General features: G+C 36.3%; 1 protein-coding gene and 1 long non-coding RNA gene across 2 annotated transcripts; both read right to left on the bottom strand.

The window, feature by feature from the left end:
• Positions 1 to 7,648: 7,648 nt before the first annotated feature.
• Positions 7,649 to 9,015, bottom strand: LOC135658724 (AUGMIN subunit 6-like). Its single transcript, XM_065176189.1, has 3 exons — positions 8,777 to 9,015; positions 8,159 to 8,626; positions 7,649 to 7,989 (listed from the first exon to the last, which is right to left on the bottom strand). Exons 1-3 carry the CDS (start codon positions 8,991 to 8,993, stop codon positions 7,949 to 7,951), a joined length of 726 nt encoding a protein of 241 aa, XP_065032261.1. The 5' UTR covers positions 8,994 to 9,015; the 3' UTR covers positions 7,649 to 7,948.
• Positions 9,016 to 14,556: 5,541 nt separating this feature from the next.
• On the bottom strand, positions 14,557 to 15,478 carry LOC135658685 (uncharacterized). The gene is made up of 2 exons (XR_010505549.1): positions 15,010 to 15,478; positions 14,557 to 14,847 (listed from the first exon to the last, which is right to left on the bottom strand). It is a non-coding gene; the product is annotated as an uncharacterized LOC135658685 (long non-coding RNA).
• Between the last annotated feature and the right edge of the window lie 829 nt (positions 15,479 to 16,307).

The following is a 16,307-nucleotide window of genomic DNA, read 5'->3' as shown; positions in this document are numbered from 1 at the left end:
CTAAATCCTATTAATGGAGAGGCTTTGGGCATCACTAAGATCGATCAACCCTTATCACTGGATGGCTCTCTTAATGATGATCATGTTGTTGGATTGCATCTCTTCAAAACTAAAGGAATCGATGTTCCATCAAGGTAACATAAATAAATGCCATAGTTCATAGCTCATAGCAGATGAAGCATTTTTTTGAACTTGTATCCGAACATTTTACCAATCTGCTGTACCTAAGATATATTCTGTAGAAACTTGTTCATGTGAAAGAGTATCACAGATGGTTGAATTAAAATTTTAGCACCTGCCCAATTTGCATTTAGGGGGTCAAACCTATGACACTATCATGTTTAAAAGACTGCTGCAGGCATATGTATCTGCAGGACATTGAATAAAAAAGTTCAGAGAGATTATTCTTGCTTTCAGCACTTACTCCTGTATTTGACATCCCAAGGTTCCAATGTATATAGATAGTGAAACTTAATACGAAGGTTTATCTAGTGATTCAAGAGCAAAGCTTTGTGGACAAAGAAAGTTGTATTAGAACTAGAAGAGAGGAGAACTAGCTGACGTATATTCACAATGATTTTGCATATGCATGCATCTGTATGCAAGAATGGAAATTCTGTACATCTATCGAGTAAAATTTAGTTCATGGTGGTACTGTTACTTACAAACTTTAGTTGTGATCTCGAATTGCATGCACATTCTTATATTCATTCAATCCTTATGTTTTTCAGGTCAGTTTCATTACTTACCTGTCTGGAAAAGGGTAATGCTTGCTTGAGGTCCATTCCCGTCGGTGATGCGCCAGAAAACTCAACTACTGCTTCTCATATTACATGGAATGTATGCTCTTCTGGTAAAATAATATGTTCTTCAGTGGATAAAAGTGAGAATTATGCCTTATTTGGAGGGTAAGTTTCCGTAAGCTGTTAAAGAAATGTATATGAGTTTGTTGCAATTATATTCATGGGTGACAGCCTCTTTAATAAAAATTTGAAAGGTTGTTATATTGCCTAATTTTGGCCTAGTACTTTAATTTGTGTTTTCTTTTCTCTCAGGAATGGCATTGAATTGAACATGTGGGATCTTGGAAAATGCAGTAAGATCTGGAGTGCAAAATCTGTGAGTCACTTCATTCTTATTAGTGCAATTTAATGAGAGTTTCTGGTCTATTTGTATTTTGATTATGAAGATTCTATCGGTTTGCTCTTTGTCTTTTGTAGCCTCCTTCTAATAGACTTGGTATATTCTCTCCAACTTGGTTTACTGCTGCAACTTTTCTGAGTGAAGATGACCATAGAAAAGTTGTGGCTGGCACGATCAATCATCAGGTATGGCACTATGAAATATGTTTACTAGTTGTAGCTTACAAGCTAAAAAATGCTAATAGTTGGGAGTATAACTTTTATTGTAAGTCTTTCGACAACTTTTGCAATTGTTGCCATGAGATCGAGGATACATGTGAAAGCCTTAAGTTTGATTTTATGATAACAGTGCCTGACCAAACTTTTTTACAAATACTGCTTGCACATTTGGAGTGTTAACCAACTTGTAGTTAATAAACAGTTTTCTTCTGTTTATTGATTAATGTTGAAATATTCTTGACCATATGGTCTATCCTGATTAATGAATCTTTTGTATGTGGTTAATAGTTTTTGACCCATTGCTTTAGAAGTTGAGAAAATGATGTAAACTAATTACTCAGTCCGCATGAGATTCTAATGATCAGTATGTTATTATTCTCTTATTTGTTAAAAATTATATCTTGTGATAGATTCGTCTTTATGATACTTCAGCACTGAGGAGACCTGTAATTTCAGTCGACTTTAGAGAATCTCCAATTAAAGCAGCTTGTGAAGATCTAGATGGCTATACAGTCTATGTAGGCAATGGTTTTGGCGATCTTGCTTCATTTGATATGAGAACAGGTAAAAGACATAGTTCTACACGTACACTATGCGGCTATGCTTTAATTTTATTTACCCGATTCATTCATCCTCTTTAGTTTGTTGTTTTTTATGATCATAATCTCATGATTCTGAAATTTCATGTATGAGAACTAGTGAAAGTCATAGTTCTACAAGGTCACTGTACAACTACATTGTTAATTATATTTAGTTGTTTTGTTTATTTCTCTTTTGTTTTCTTTTTTTGTGGATATAATTTCTTGATTGGATATAATTTCTTGATCAGATCCTTTCTCTGATTGCCGTTTAGTTATCATCTCATATCTAAGACTCTTTGATTCTTATAGACATTTATCATATGTCTAGCTACTTGTTCCTACTCCCATAATAAACTAAGTCCTATTACCATAATGGACAAAATTATCATGGTTTCTTATTTTATTTCATCGATAAAAACTTTTTAGTTTTTGGGCTGTCCGATGAACCTCAACTTGTTATTCCTTTATGGTCAAATTGTTGGAGTTGAAACTTTCAGTAGAACAGAAAGTTCTTTCAAACAGTTTTATGTCAGACAATATATGTGGCTACATCATAAGCAATTTTAGAAGTAATCAGCTGATGTTGAAGGCCTTTATGAAATCGTAAAAAAAGTTTAAGACTCAACATGAATTAAGGATATAGAACCAGGAATAGTCACTTCCAACAAGGAAACTAAAGGTTTGAATGTGACATGTGTTGCAGGTATGGTATGCATAAAGGAAATTATGCTAACTCCTATATTACATAGTTTTCTCAGTTGATTACATGATGTTCTAATTTCTTTTCATTGTCAATGAACTGGCTCAACTATTCTTAACTATGTGCGGTAAGTAGTCATCCTCCTGTTTTTTGTGCATTAATGCTTTCTGTCATTTCTGAGAAGTCCATGCTTTATGTTTACATTTTTGGTGACCTGTGCTCTTGGATTAAGGATTTGGTCCAAAGAATGTTAATGAATTGAGCTCATTATCAGAGACGGAACTAGCTTGACTCACTTGGAACTTATATTTTCTGTTATTAACTCAGTTCAAGTAATAATATTTCATCTAATTAACTGGGTAGATTTTTCCAATGTGAGCTTGAAGCTAGGACATGCTTATAGCTGAAAAATCTTATTTAACAATTCAAATTCCTAGTGTCGTTAAAGTATGGGGTAATGGGTAGTACCATTCATTTTAGTTTTTTGAATTGTAGTATTTACCGTTATTCTGATGCTTATGATTTTGAAATATCTGAGTTTTCTTTTAATGGTTTCACATTTGTATCACCTGTTAGACAATTAATAATTAGCTTCTATCAATGATGAATTGGCCCCTGGTGATTCAAGTGATTCAGGGTTACTAATATTTAGAACTAACTCTTGATGTTGACTAGATGGCAGTCGATTTCCTTGTTTCAAGAAAACTGATCGGATGCTTTATTGGTAAGTGCTCTGGAAGCATCAGATCTATAGCGAGACATCCAGAACTTCCCATGATAGCATCTTGTGGTAAGAAGTTGTATACTGTTAATTCAACATATTCAGTCAATTTTACTTCTACCATGGCACAAAATAGTGTTTTGTTTCCTCGAAAAAAAGGAAAAAGAATAGTGTTCCATGTTGGAAGTTTTTAGTTTATAACTCAGATATACCAAATTTAATATATTTGGTGGTTTTCATTTAATGTAACTTTTCAAGCTTTCTATTGTTCTTTGATATGTTGAGTAACGATCCTCCATGGATTATCAGTCATTGTTTCATTTCAAGAGAAATTACTGGTGCATACTGTTTCATCTTGAAGGTTAATGTTCGACATACTTTTCATGGTTTATTGGGAGTTATTTTACAATCAATTTTATTAAAGATAAACATCCTTCTGTTTGTGTTTCTAATGAAAACCAAAGTGTTATGTCTAACATACGGCTCTCATCCTGCTCATCTTCGACTCGGGTTTATAAATTTATTACCATCCATGACCCACACAAAAAATTAATGGTACTAGCTGTCTTACCGCTGCATGAATTTCCTACGAGAATACATGTATTATTATTGGCATATGCTTCAGTTATATTTGCAAGATAGTTGGGGGTTCATTTTTTTCATTGGGGTGAGATGGGATGGTGCAGGCAGGCTTGGGGTTGGGTTAGGTGATATCTGTCCTTGTCTTGGACTTAAATCGGTTTTGGAAAATTGTACCCTAATTCAACCATGATTATGCATGTTTCCCTGTCAAATCTGTTCAAACCCGACCCAGTTGAATTGGATTTAGTCAAGTCCCCTGACCTTGCCTCATCTTTGACTTGGGTTCATAAACTTAGTACCATCTCCGACACAATAAAGATTGATGTAACTATTATCTCATAGCTTATGAATACATTTTTTACTATTGATATATTCTTTAATTATATTAACAAGATAGTAGGTAAATTACTTATATGAAATTGCTGGGGTTTTTTTTCTGGTGCGGTCGGATACGTGGAGAAAGGATGGGGGAGGCTTGAGATGGGGATGGGGATAGGTGATATTGTTCTTGTCCCGGTCCTGATTAGTTTTGAACAATTATAACCCAACCCTGGGTCCGACATCGACCTTGACCCAATCCCCAATTTGATTGGATTAGCCATTGGGGCAGTACACCATCGGCCTAGTGTGAAATTCTCATTTCTAGCTATGTCATGTTGACAGATTTTATTGAAGAAAATATCTCAATGGTAGCAGTAAGCATCATCAAGTTTTAGGTAGTTCCCACCTCAATAGACTCGGCATTAGATGGACATCATTTGTAATATTTGGATGTGTTGTTTTGGAAGTTCTCTTGTTGGTAATTTAAAAAGATGATACATGCTGAAAAGTGTACTGCCATACTTTGGGATACTTGTTTGTGGTGACTTGTACCTTGCAAATTCAAGTTTACTTTTTATTAAAAGTTAACTATAATTTTGAACGTTCAAGATGTAAGAGAATCTTTTTCTCTTATTTTGCTGGCCCTAGAGCTTTGACTGAAATTTCTTGTCATGTTTGAAACTGTAATATATATTCTTGCTATGAGTTTTTTTTGGTAAAACTATAGTTAAGCATGAAATATTTTTAATTTCATATGCCATGTCTTCACAAGTAATATGTCAAACTATGCTTTCGTGCGAACCTTAGTTCTTTACTCGCCACATTATGCATTAGTGTTTTGGTCGTAGGTTTATAAGGTCATGCTTAATGATGATATTGGTTTATAGGATTGGACAGCTATTTGCGTGTGTGGGATGCAAAGACGAGACAACTTCTATCTGCGGTATGCTATAACTACTATCAGCTCATAAATGGATCTTGCTTCAACAAAATTTTCAGTATCCTTTGGCTTACATATAATAGAACAATTTTAAAGAAGGGAATTTAAGTTTGGTAGTGCTTTGCAATTTAGTTCTTCCTCTTGGTTTAGATTCATTTTTCATGTAAAGCCCATTAATTTATAGGTTATATTGGGGTAATTGGATGCATATTGTAGAGGAATGCATAGGTTCAACAACTAGTGCTTGCAAACAGTTCACATTTTCTTTTTGGTTTGTATAAACCTATCATTGAGTATATTTCTTTTTTTAATAGGTTTTCCTCAAGCAACATCTAACAAATGTGGTGATCGATTCACATTTCTCAGGTATTACTTATTTAACAATTTGGATTTGACACTACAAATTCACATTTACATGCTCTATGGCTCTATACAACTTAATACTTCGGTAGATCCACATTGGAAATGAATGTGATATTAGTACATGTAACTTGATTGATCTATTTCAAATAACAAACATGGTTAACATCTCGTGTGTTTGTTTCTGCTCCATATAAATAATGGATTAGTAGGTCAACTAAGTCTTATCTAAAACATAGCTAACCTCCATACAAATAATGGATTAGTAGGTCAACTAGCTTTAGGGTTAACACCATGAACATCATGTGCACCATGATAATAGTGTACTTGAGTGAGGGATTTTGAGCCAGTTTTGTTGAGGACATCTCCATTTGGTTAGGGTAGATTGTGACTTCCTAATAATCCCACTTAGGCAAATGACCTGACAGGGATGCTGATAATGCATGGGCTTAGGCAATTTGGGTCACATGACAAGGCCCACTTGGTACAATTTGGATCACATGTTATGATGAACGAAGCCCTAAATGCATGCTAAATTTGAAACAAAACCCAATCAAAACATATTCCATGTGTTCAGATTTATATAGTTTGATAAAATATTTGGGTTACAAGAGTATACATACCTGAGCAACAGCATGCCCATGTGTGCTAGTTACTAGTAATATCAGTCCATGGACTTCTTACATCATTGGCAATAAATTTACTGTATTACACTATTAATAGCAAATGATTTAGACAAGCCTTACCATCAGGACTCTTCTGGTTCCCGGTGGTCATGGGCATCTCATTAGTTATTGTTGAATCTTTAGTCATGGTACCTCCATTTAGGTTTGGTCAAGTATTCTACCACAAAAAAAAATCTGGCTAGCCTATGAAGTATTTGGGTTATGATATCATGAAGCACAGACAAATAGGCATGTTTTATGGCAGTGCTTGTCAGCACAGTGATGTTGGAACAAATTGTACATGTAGATTGTTGGTAGCTTTTTACCTAAATCCTATTCTAGAATAGGTCGGTTTTCTTCTTTAATTAATGTTAGAAAATCTGTAAGGAACTCGTTCGTCATGTAAAACAATTTGATAATGTCTCAAAATTCTTGTTAAACAGGTTCCAATGGCAATACTTGTGATCAACAAGCTGATCTACAAGTATGCGATGATACTGAAACCATAGATAATGATGAATTGCCAATCTCTAGCGGTAAGAAAGTATCTAAAAGGAAGAGAGTTGGCAAAGTCAAGAAGAAAAGAAAGTCTGGGACCAGTACGATGATGAAACAAGTGAAGCCCATGTATTAAGTTAAGCTGAATCTGAAGACAATAGTGTCTTGCCACCCCTCAAACAGGAAAAATCATTAGATGAGCACAGCAAGAGGCTCAAGCAGAAAAAGAGCAAGAAGATTTTGCCATGAAGGAGGCATGACGGTCATCAAGAAAGTTGCAGTGAAGGATGGGTGAGTCGGTGATAATTCCATAATTTGTGACGACCATGACTGAGCCCACCACCCATCGGGCAAACCAACTAGATGATGAGTCTCTCGCCAAACTTACTCCAGATGTCCAACACTCTAATGAAAGGAGGAAAGTTAGATTGAGTGTTGAGTTTTTTAAAAGAGTGTTTTAGAATTTGAAGAGCAAATCGGATAAAGGCTTATGGATTCTTTGAGAATTTGTTTGTGCTATTGCATCGCACAAAGATGTTAAAATAGTGGTTTCGAAGGTAAAATTAAGGAAATTAAAATTTTGATAGTTATATGCAATTGTGATAGTTATATGCAATTAGAATTTTGATAGTTATACCCGAAGACTACCAAGAAAATTGTGATAGTTATATGCAATTAGAATTTTGATGGTTATACCCTCAGACTACCAAGAAAATTGTGAGACTTATATGCAATTAGAATTTTGATTTGCATATGGGTTACAGAGGATTCTCCATGAGTCATTTGTAGGCAAACTGATTGCTTGTGCACAAAACCTGATTCACAAAATACCGAATTATAACTTGCAGTCCACATGTCACCAATATTTACCCATGACGATAACAAAGATCTGACCCACAAATCCAAAACAAGCCATTGAAGGGTAAGAAGGACATTTTGTTAAGTCGGAAAAGATACAACATAATTACAGCTGCTACACACCGGGTAGAGAAAATGACACCATCATCAAAACAACCAACAACAACAGTGAAATCGCATGTAAATTAGACTACATCACACGATTCAAACTCGAATTAGAAACCCTTATATTTCAGTTGCTTAAGTTAGTCACCATCGCATCGCAAACAAATGTATGATGTTGGCCCTCTGACCAAGACTGCTGCATCTAACCTTTCTCTTCAGCTGCATATAATACCACCACCATGGTGGATATGGAACTCTAGTGTTCCATGAGAGCAGCATCAGTTTCAGATAATGGTGCTGCAGAAGAAAAGAAAATGGTTGCCACAGTTAGCGGTGTAGTAATCAGGAACAAGAACTATGAGCAATGCACTCAGCCAACAGAGCGGACAGTGAAGACCAAAATCAACACCCACACTAGGCAGTTTGAAAAAATATACCAACACATGCCTGGAAATATTAACCATACCAAGCAAGTCCTCGTATGCATCTTGGAAGAATGATGATTCCAGTAACAATGGAGGTGAGAAAACTTGATCCAGAGTGTTGTTAGCTTCAGGATGCGTTCTTTGTATTTTTTCAGTGGATGGTTGGAACAGCCTGGCCAGGTTTTTGTTCTCCTTCAGTCCATTCAATCTATTTAACATATCTGGAATGAAGCTTTGCTGGCTATTGGCATTACAGGAAAGATCTGTCATGTTCATCGGGGCCTGATCTTCTGGTGGTGAGGAGAAAACCAGTTGTTGATTTCTCCAGTTAGGAACATAGTCGATTTCTTTCTGAGAAGCAGCATCTGTTGTTGATAGAGGTATAAAGAAGTGTTCAGAACCATCATCACTGCTTCTTTCCTGCAACAATTCTGAGTTGCTTGATGAGCTTGATAGTGCAGCTTCACGAACAGAACGACGAATGTTGTGAGCATAATAATCATCAGTCTCTGAAAAATTAAACCACATGGAATAGTGAATAGACAAGTAAAATTTGCTCATCTCTATTTATTATGTAAACAAAGTAGAAACTGGATAATAGCTGTTGATCTTCAACATCTGAAGATCGCCTCGAGTGGGTAATGGCTGAAGGCGCTGACCTTGTGCTTCACCATCTTCATCAATTGTAAATGGAGGTGAAACTGTTTTTGGGGCTGGCAAAGTTTCCTGATTGGTTTGACTACCTACAGGATGCTGCTTTGGTGCTTGGTTGCCTTTCCCCGATGAATTTGGAGTTAGATTGAATAAATGAGGGAGTTTCAAAGTTGGACTACCGGAGACTTTCTCAATCTGAGCAGAGGAGAATTTACAAGTCATCTCAGCAACTTCATCAGTCAACCTTTCCTGTTAATAAAATTTCAAATTCATTAGCAGTACATAGAGGCAAAAAGGGACAAATCTTAAAGATGACAAATTCTTGAACTAGAGGTGATTGACGAGTTGGGTCAGTCACGCTGAGATGGGTTATAGTAGGGACATGTAAGGCTGATGTGAATCGAGCCAATTTTCTAGTGGGTTTAGATTTCTAAATGAGGATTGAGGAACCAAACTATATAGCTATATGGTCAGAGTGGTTGATCATATTTGGTTTTGCATGTCAGAAGGGGGTTCAAGAAGATATAATTAAAACATTGCTATAAGCAAAACGTATGCTTGACCTTAATATAGCCAACCAGCCAACAGGTCAAGAGTTCTCGACCAGGCTCTGAACTATGTTCATGACAAGTTATCCTAAACAGTCCGGTGGGTTTGGTTTGACTTGGTGCATGTGATTAGAAATTGATGCCTCTACTTAAAGCAGCTGTTCTGTGTTGTAGATCTATGTTCCGTTACATTTAGTTAAGATATATCATAAATCTGGATACAGAGCAACCCTGCTTTTCCAAATAACTGCATCTTGAAAAGTAACTTGATATACAGTCATTCTCCTTTTAAGTTATAGAATTTTGTTAGCCAGCAGCATATACTTCAGCAAATCCACACTGGCCATATTGGTGACCACCGGGATTCCTGGTGTGGAACCTTATATAATTAGTCCATGGTTGCTGTGGCACTTAAGTGCTCATTACTTTAGTTCACACAGATTATACTGGTTAAGTAATGTTTAATGCTTTAGTGATGAAAATTGTAAAATGTGGTAGTCATGCTGCATATTATGTTGCATATGGATATAGGGAAATTCATCCTCCGATGTTTCTTGAGTAGATACAGTAGCATTTCTATAATCCTAGTTTGCCTATTTGATGGGCATCTTGGAGTTGGATATACCTGATGAACACATTTCTTTAGAGCATCATTACCTCTATGGGAGTAATCAAGTTGTGGATTAGTTAGAATCAGATGCTGCTGGAACTATTAGTTATGTGTGGCATGAAGACACCCTAAGGCTTCTGTTAAATCTAAACTTGTGGATTCTTGTGGTTGCATTTTCTCAAGGAGAGGCAAGCAGTGTTTTGTTACAGAAAAGAAAACAAAAAATTAGGCAATTTTGTGTCAAGTTTCTTAGGAGAAATTTAAACCACATTTCAACAGGCAAATAACTTGCTGCACACCCACATAATGGTATGTTCATGATCACGGTTGCCGTTTGTGACTGTATCAGTTTTCCCAGCTTGACTCGTCTCAATACCACAGTTTGATAATTTTTTGATGTATCAATGAAAATAACGTTTTAGCATTTGCAAGCTAATTAATGGTTGCAAGGACCAAAAGTAAGTTTTTTATATAGTGAAGTGGAAACTGTAAGAAAATTCTATATTTATTTTGTAGGCAGCAAAATTTATCTATGATTTTATATTCACTCAACTTCTGATGAATATCTTGACAATTAATGCAGATTTCTCTTTGAAAGTTGACATATTCTATAAATAGTTACCTTATCACCATAGTATTGTTCCTGTCAATGTCTCAAACGTTATTTAATGCTGCGGTTTTTTTGGGTGTCTGATAACATGTGTTTATTAAGAGAGCGACTTAATTCTTTATTTGTGATTTTTTTCCTGTTTGTTTATTTTGCTGATTGCTTTTCAACCTTTGCTGCTAAAGGTGAAAGCTAATGAAGGGGAGGGCCCGGAACTGCTTAGTAGTGCATCTGACAGCAGTAGCAGTGGGCATGCGGAGTCACTAGCTGCAACTCTTGCAGAACATCGCCAACATTTAGTTAGCATACAGGTCTAGTGATACCGGGATAACACTAATCATTTAGGGGCTAGTCCTCCCTGTAAAATTTCAGACCTTTATCCCTTTACTTTTATGATAATCCTTTTGCATTTTGATTCTTATAATTATTGATTTGTTCTTATCTGAATTTTAAGTGAGCAATCTGGTTGGATTTATTTAAAGCATAATTGAATTTTGTTCAAAAAACTGTATTTTGCCATATTTTCAATCATAACTTCACATTAATCCTTCAATGTCATCTATATTGGGTTCTCGGCCATGTGACACGTTTTCTTGTATGTGGTGTAGGCCTCAACTGTGATTAGGAAACATATCAATAGTTCTAATCACATTGTGGGCATTTCCTTTTTGTGTAAAATCATGAATTTTTTTTTTCCTTTTCTCCCGGTGTTCTGGTTTTTTATTTTGTGTGTGTCTTTACATTAACTTATCCTGCTATTCAGGGACTTGTTGATCAACTAAAGGAAGTCATTCCAGCAATACAGATGTCAATTTCAGATCTCACTGAAGAAGTAAACAATATTTTTTCAACCATGGTAGATGGGTTTAGTGTGCAATCAAGCACAACTGTTCAGTGCCAAAGTGCCAAAGTGCTGGAAGACAGTTGGTGGATTTGGTAATTATCGATGAGCTTTGTTGATCATCCAAGCATGTAACAACTGTATCAACCATCGAGTGGACATGTCACTCGAATCCCAATCGAATGTCATACTGATCTTAAATTAAGAATTTACCCTTAGCATCACCCAATTTCTTCGAGAAAAAATAATAAATTAGTCGATAACATAAAGCTGTTGGATTTGATAATTATCAATGAGCTTTGTTGATCATCCAAGCATGTAACTGTATCAACCATCGAGTGGACATGTCACCCGAATCGTCGATGAGCTTTTTTGATCATCCAAGCATATAACTGTATCAGCCATTGAGTCCAGCAGATACCTGACCATGCTTGGTGCTCTATCGATGTAAGGCCAGATGATGGGGATAACAATAGAATTTACAGAAAAGATGATGCAAATAAGCGAAGGATGTCACAACCGGAGGCATGGGTGATGCTGAGCTGGGTGACGCTGAGCGAGCGAAGACGAATCAACAGCACCCGTAAGATTGGTTGTGAGAGAAAGATCAGTATTGCTGGCTATGGAAGGTGCCGAGAAACCCGATTAACGATTCTCGACACTATATCGCCGGCGACCATACCGAAAACAAAGCGACGAGTTCAAATCGGAAAGAATCGACACATGAAGATCACTTTTAGGAGGGATCTAGAACATGTACCGGATCTTGATAAGAGGGGAGAACGTAGGAGTCCGCTAGGTCAGAGATCGACAACTCAATTTGGCTGGTCTCAGGAGGCGTCCGGCCAGGGCGATCTACGCTCGCTCGGCGCCGCTTAACCAGTAACATAAAAAACAAAGAAAGGATGATCAGAGTTCTCGATCCAAATTCTATCGCTCGATTTTATACCCAGTCTCGGTAACGGTGGAAAATAAACATTAACTCTTTTCCTCTATTTTTTTAGTTTTTTATTTTATTTTATAAAACAATATTTTTTATGATAACGAAATTATCACTTATCATTAACATAATATCATACAATTAATTGAAACAAGTCGATAGAAAAGATAAAATCAGATAATTATTTATAATCGATTAATGTGAAACATTAGAGTCGATCACCGTCCAACATATATTATCGTGTAGAGATTAGCATATAAAGACGGTTCAAACTTAGCTCCCCTGTCACCCATATGCATAAAATATCAATGGGGGACGTTAAGGTAATTGTAAGCTATATTCTTTATAAAAAAACACAGAAGACTGAAAGGAGAAAAGAAAGCATGGTTATGGTTCTCGACTACGGGAGGGCTGACGGGTGCACTATCATTTTTGGTTTGGCCCGCTTACAATTTACATCGTCGAGTCGGGTTTAAAATCAATTGATCTCGATCCAAATTCTAATACTCGGTTCGGGTTATGCCCAGTCTCGGTAACGGTGGAAAATAGACATTAACTCTTTTCCTCTCTTTTTCAGTTTTTTATTTTGATTTATAAAAAAAATATTTTTTATGATAATGAAATTATCACTTACCATTAAGATAATATCGTATAATTAATTGAAACGAGTCGACGGGGAAGATAAAATCTGATAATTAATTATAATCGATTGATATGAAACATTAGAGTCGATCACCGTCCAACATATATTATCGTGTAGAGGTTAGCATAGAAAGACGGTTCAAGCTTAGCTCTCTTGTCACCCATATGTATAAAATATCGATAGGGGACGTTAGGATAATTGCACGCTATATTCTTAATAAAGAAACACAGAAGACTGAAAGAAGAAAAGAAAGAATGGTTAGGGTTCTCGACTACGGGAGGGCTGACGGGTGCACTATCCTTTTTGGTTTGGCCCACTTACAATTGGCATCGTCGAGTCGGGCTTGAAATCAATTGATCTCGATCAAAATTCTATTGCTCGGTTCGGTTTATGCCCTGTCTCGGTAACGGTGGAAAATAGGCATTAACTTATTTCCTCTCTTTTTCGGTTTTTTATTTTGTTTTATAAAAAAATATTTTTTATTATAACGAAATTATCACTTACCATTAAGATAATATCGTACAATTAATTGAAACAGGTCTTTAGGGAAGATAAAATCTGATAATTAATTATGATCGATTGATATGAAACATTAGAGTCGATCACCGTTCAACATATATTATCGTGTAGAGGTTAGCATAGAAAGACGGTTCAAGCTTAGCTCCCCTGTCACCCATATGCATAAAATATCGATGGGGGACGTTAGGTTAATTGCAAGGTATATTCTTTATAAAGAAACACAGAAGACCGAAAGAAGAAAAGAAAGGATGGTTAGGGTTCTCGACTACGGGAGGGCTGACGGGTGCACTATCCTTATTTGTTTGGCCCACTTACAATTGGCATCGTCGAGTCGGGCTTGAAATCAATTGATCTCGATCCAAATTCTATCGCTTGGTTCGGGTTATGCCTTGTCTCGGTAACGGTGGAAAATAGACATTAACTCATTTCCTCTCATTTTCGATTTTTTATTTTATTTTATAAAAAAATTATTTTTTTTAATAACGAAATTATCACTTACCGTTAAGATAATATCGTACAATTAATTAAAACAAGTCGATAGGGAAGATAAAATCTGATAATTAATTATAATCGATTGATATGAAACATTATAGTCGATCACCGTCCAACATATATTATCGTGTAGAGGTTAGCATAGAAAGACGGTTCAAGTTTAGCTCCCCTGTCACTCATATGCATAAAATATCAATGGGGGACGTTAGGGTAATTGCAAGCTATATTCTTTATAAAGAAACACAGAAGACTGAAAGAAGAAAAAAAAGGATGGTTAGGGTTCTCGACTACGGGAGGGCTGACGGGTGCACTATCTTTTTTGGTTTGGCCCGCTTACAATTGGCATTGTCAAGATCCACTATTTTTAGGATTATTATGTACTTTTATCATGATTTTTATTTTTTGTGAATCATCATGATTGAGTATAAAGATATGGCGTATTGCGTGATGACGATGTCGTTGTTAGGCATCAATTGAACGTCAAATTTTCTACATCTTGAACAGGGCTTCAGAATACAGTCATAGTCATGGACTTGAATAATAACTTTATAAAAGGTTGCATCAAAGAAATATCACAATCCCGAATGAGATATTTAAGCATATGGAGACTTAATAATACTTTTTCCAAATGTGGAGAGTAGAGGCAACAATAAATTTAATCAAAGTATCTTTAATTGCCTAGTCAGACAGTTCCTATCAAGAAAGTCCTGAAGCACAGGATGTTCCGGAGGCTCCCGGTGTGCCATCCATTCTCGTTCAGAAATTTCAACGCCATCTCATCCTCCAAGAACCCCTCGCGATCTCCTCTTGTTCGATCTTTTTCTTACCCTTCTTGATCTCTCCTTCCCTCTTGTCTTCGATTTTGATCTTTCTTCCCTAATTGAGCGATTTTGATCAGATGATGGAAAACAACGAAAACCCTAGCTCAAGTTGTCATCAAATCAAAGGCCAACGCACTTCACAGAAACAATACAAAAAAAATTCAAGCGCGATAAAGGTATCAGAAAACTAGCTAGGGTTTAGAAGAAGGAAACTTACCTCAACGGGCAAGGAAGACCAGATGCGGATACCGTCGTGCCGAGGGTTTCGTCGTGCCGAGGATTGCGCGATAAAGTCGCAATCTTCAAAGCGAGCGAGCGAGCGAGCGCAAGGGTTCCGCCGTGCCGAGGCTTCCAGAGACACAGAGTTTTGACTCGGCCAGCACGATCTTTTATATCATAGGAATTGAGCCGTGAGGTCGGCATCTGATGGTTGGAGTACTGATATGAGCGGATTGTGCACGGATTCGTCAGGCCACACAATTAATCGAGCCGTGCTTGGGTTTGAGCTCAGTGATTGTGAACTGAATGTGAATTTGTGAAAACATTCGGGTTCGATGAGGCTCCTCGGCTTGGTTCAACCGGATCGATTACTTGGTTGATTCGGATGAGCCTATGGGATGCATAAATATGAAGAATCATTGAAGAGCATTGCAGCTCCAATAAGATAAACAAAACTGGACATATAATTCAATATCACGATTAACAAAATAATAATAATAATAATAATAATAATAATTAGTAATAAATATTGATTGATTCGAATGAACCTAAAAGATTTGCATGGATTCACATCTACATTTCAGAATGTAGTTTTGATCATTGCTGGGCTCTTTTGGATACTATCTAGCTTTTCTAGTAAAAATATGTTTGTGCGCACGGTTGCTTTCTTAGATGACGCTTTTCTAGTAAAAGTATGTTTGTGCGCACGGTTGCTTTCTTAGATGACCTTTTCTCACAAATACATACTGACTTTGCGGAGTACTTAGAATCCCAATTTTATGTGATTGTATCTTCATAACCCATTACCTGTCTGATTCCACATCATTGCTATATCATCATCACTATGGTCTTAGAATTGTTTTCCTCAAATTAAAATGACCAAAACTGCAGTGCCTAGGAAAGGACAAAAGACATCCGTGAAATCAAAGCCGAGGTTTTTAATTTTTATATTACTATCGGTGCGAGGTCTAAAACCAAAGGAAGTAGAAAAACGAAAAAGCAACAAGGATATAAGGTTTGACTTTCTTTTTTTTCTTCCTTTTTCACATTCCATGAAGTACTTTAAGAATATCCATCTTTCTTCAAGAGCTTATTACCCAGCACTTGCAAGCAACCCACTAAGGTTAACAGCAAGCACATGGTTTTGTAGCTGGGTTTAACACAACTGCAAAAAAACTAACATTTCTAAAGGTTATAATAAATAATACAACATCGCAAATTTCCAACTTATACAAGAGCTCATATATAATTGATTCACATGCACCTCGATTCATAAAGCACTTCGAACCACGTTGT

Source organism: Musa acuminata, unplaced genomic scaffold (genome assembly GCF_036884655.1).
Source record: "Musa acuminata AAA Group cultivar baxijiao unplaced genomic scaffold, Cavendish_Baxijiao_AAA HiC_scaffold_412, whole genome shotgun sequence".
NCBI lineage: Eukaryota > Viridiplantae > Streptophyta > Magnoliopsida > Zingiberales > Musaceae > Musa > Musa acuminata.
Note: the sequence above shows the minus strand (reverse complement) of the source record. Positions and strands in the feature narration are given on the sequence as shown.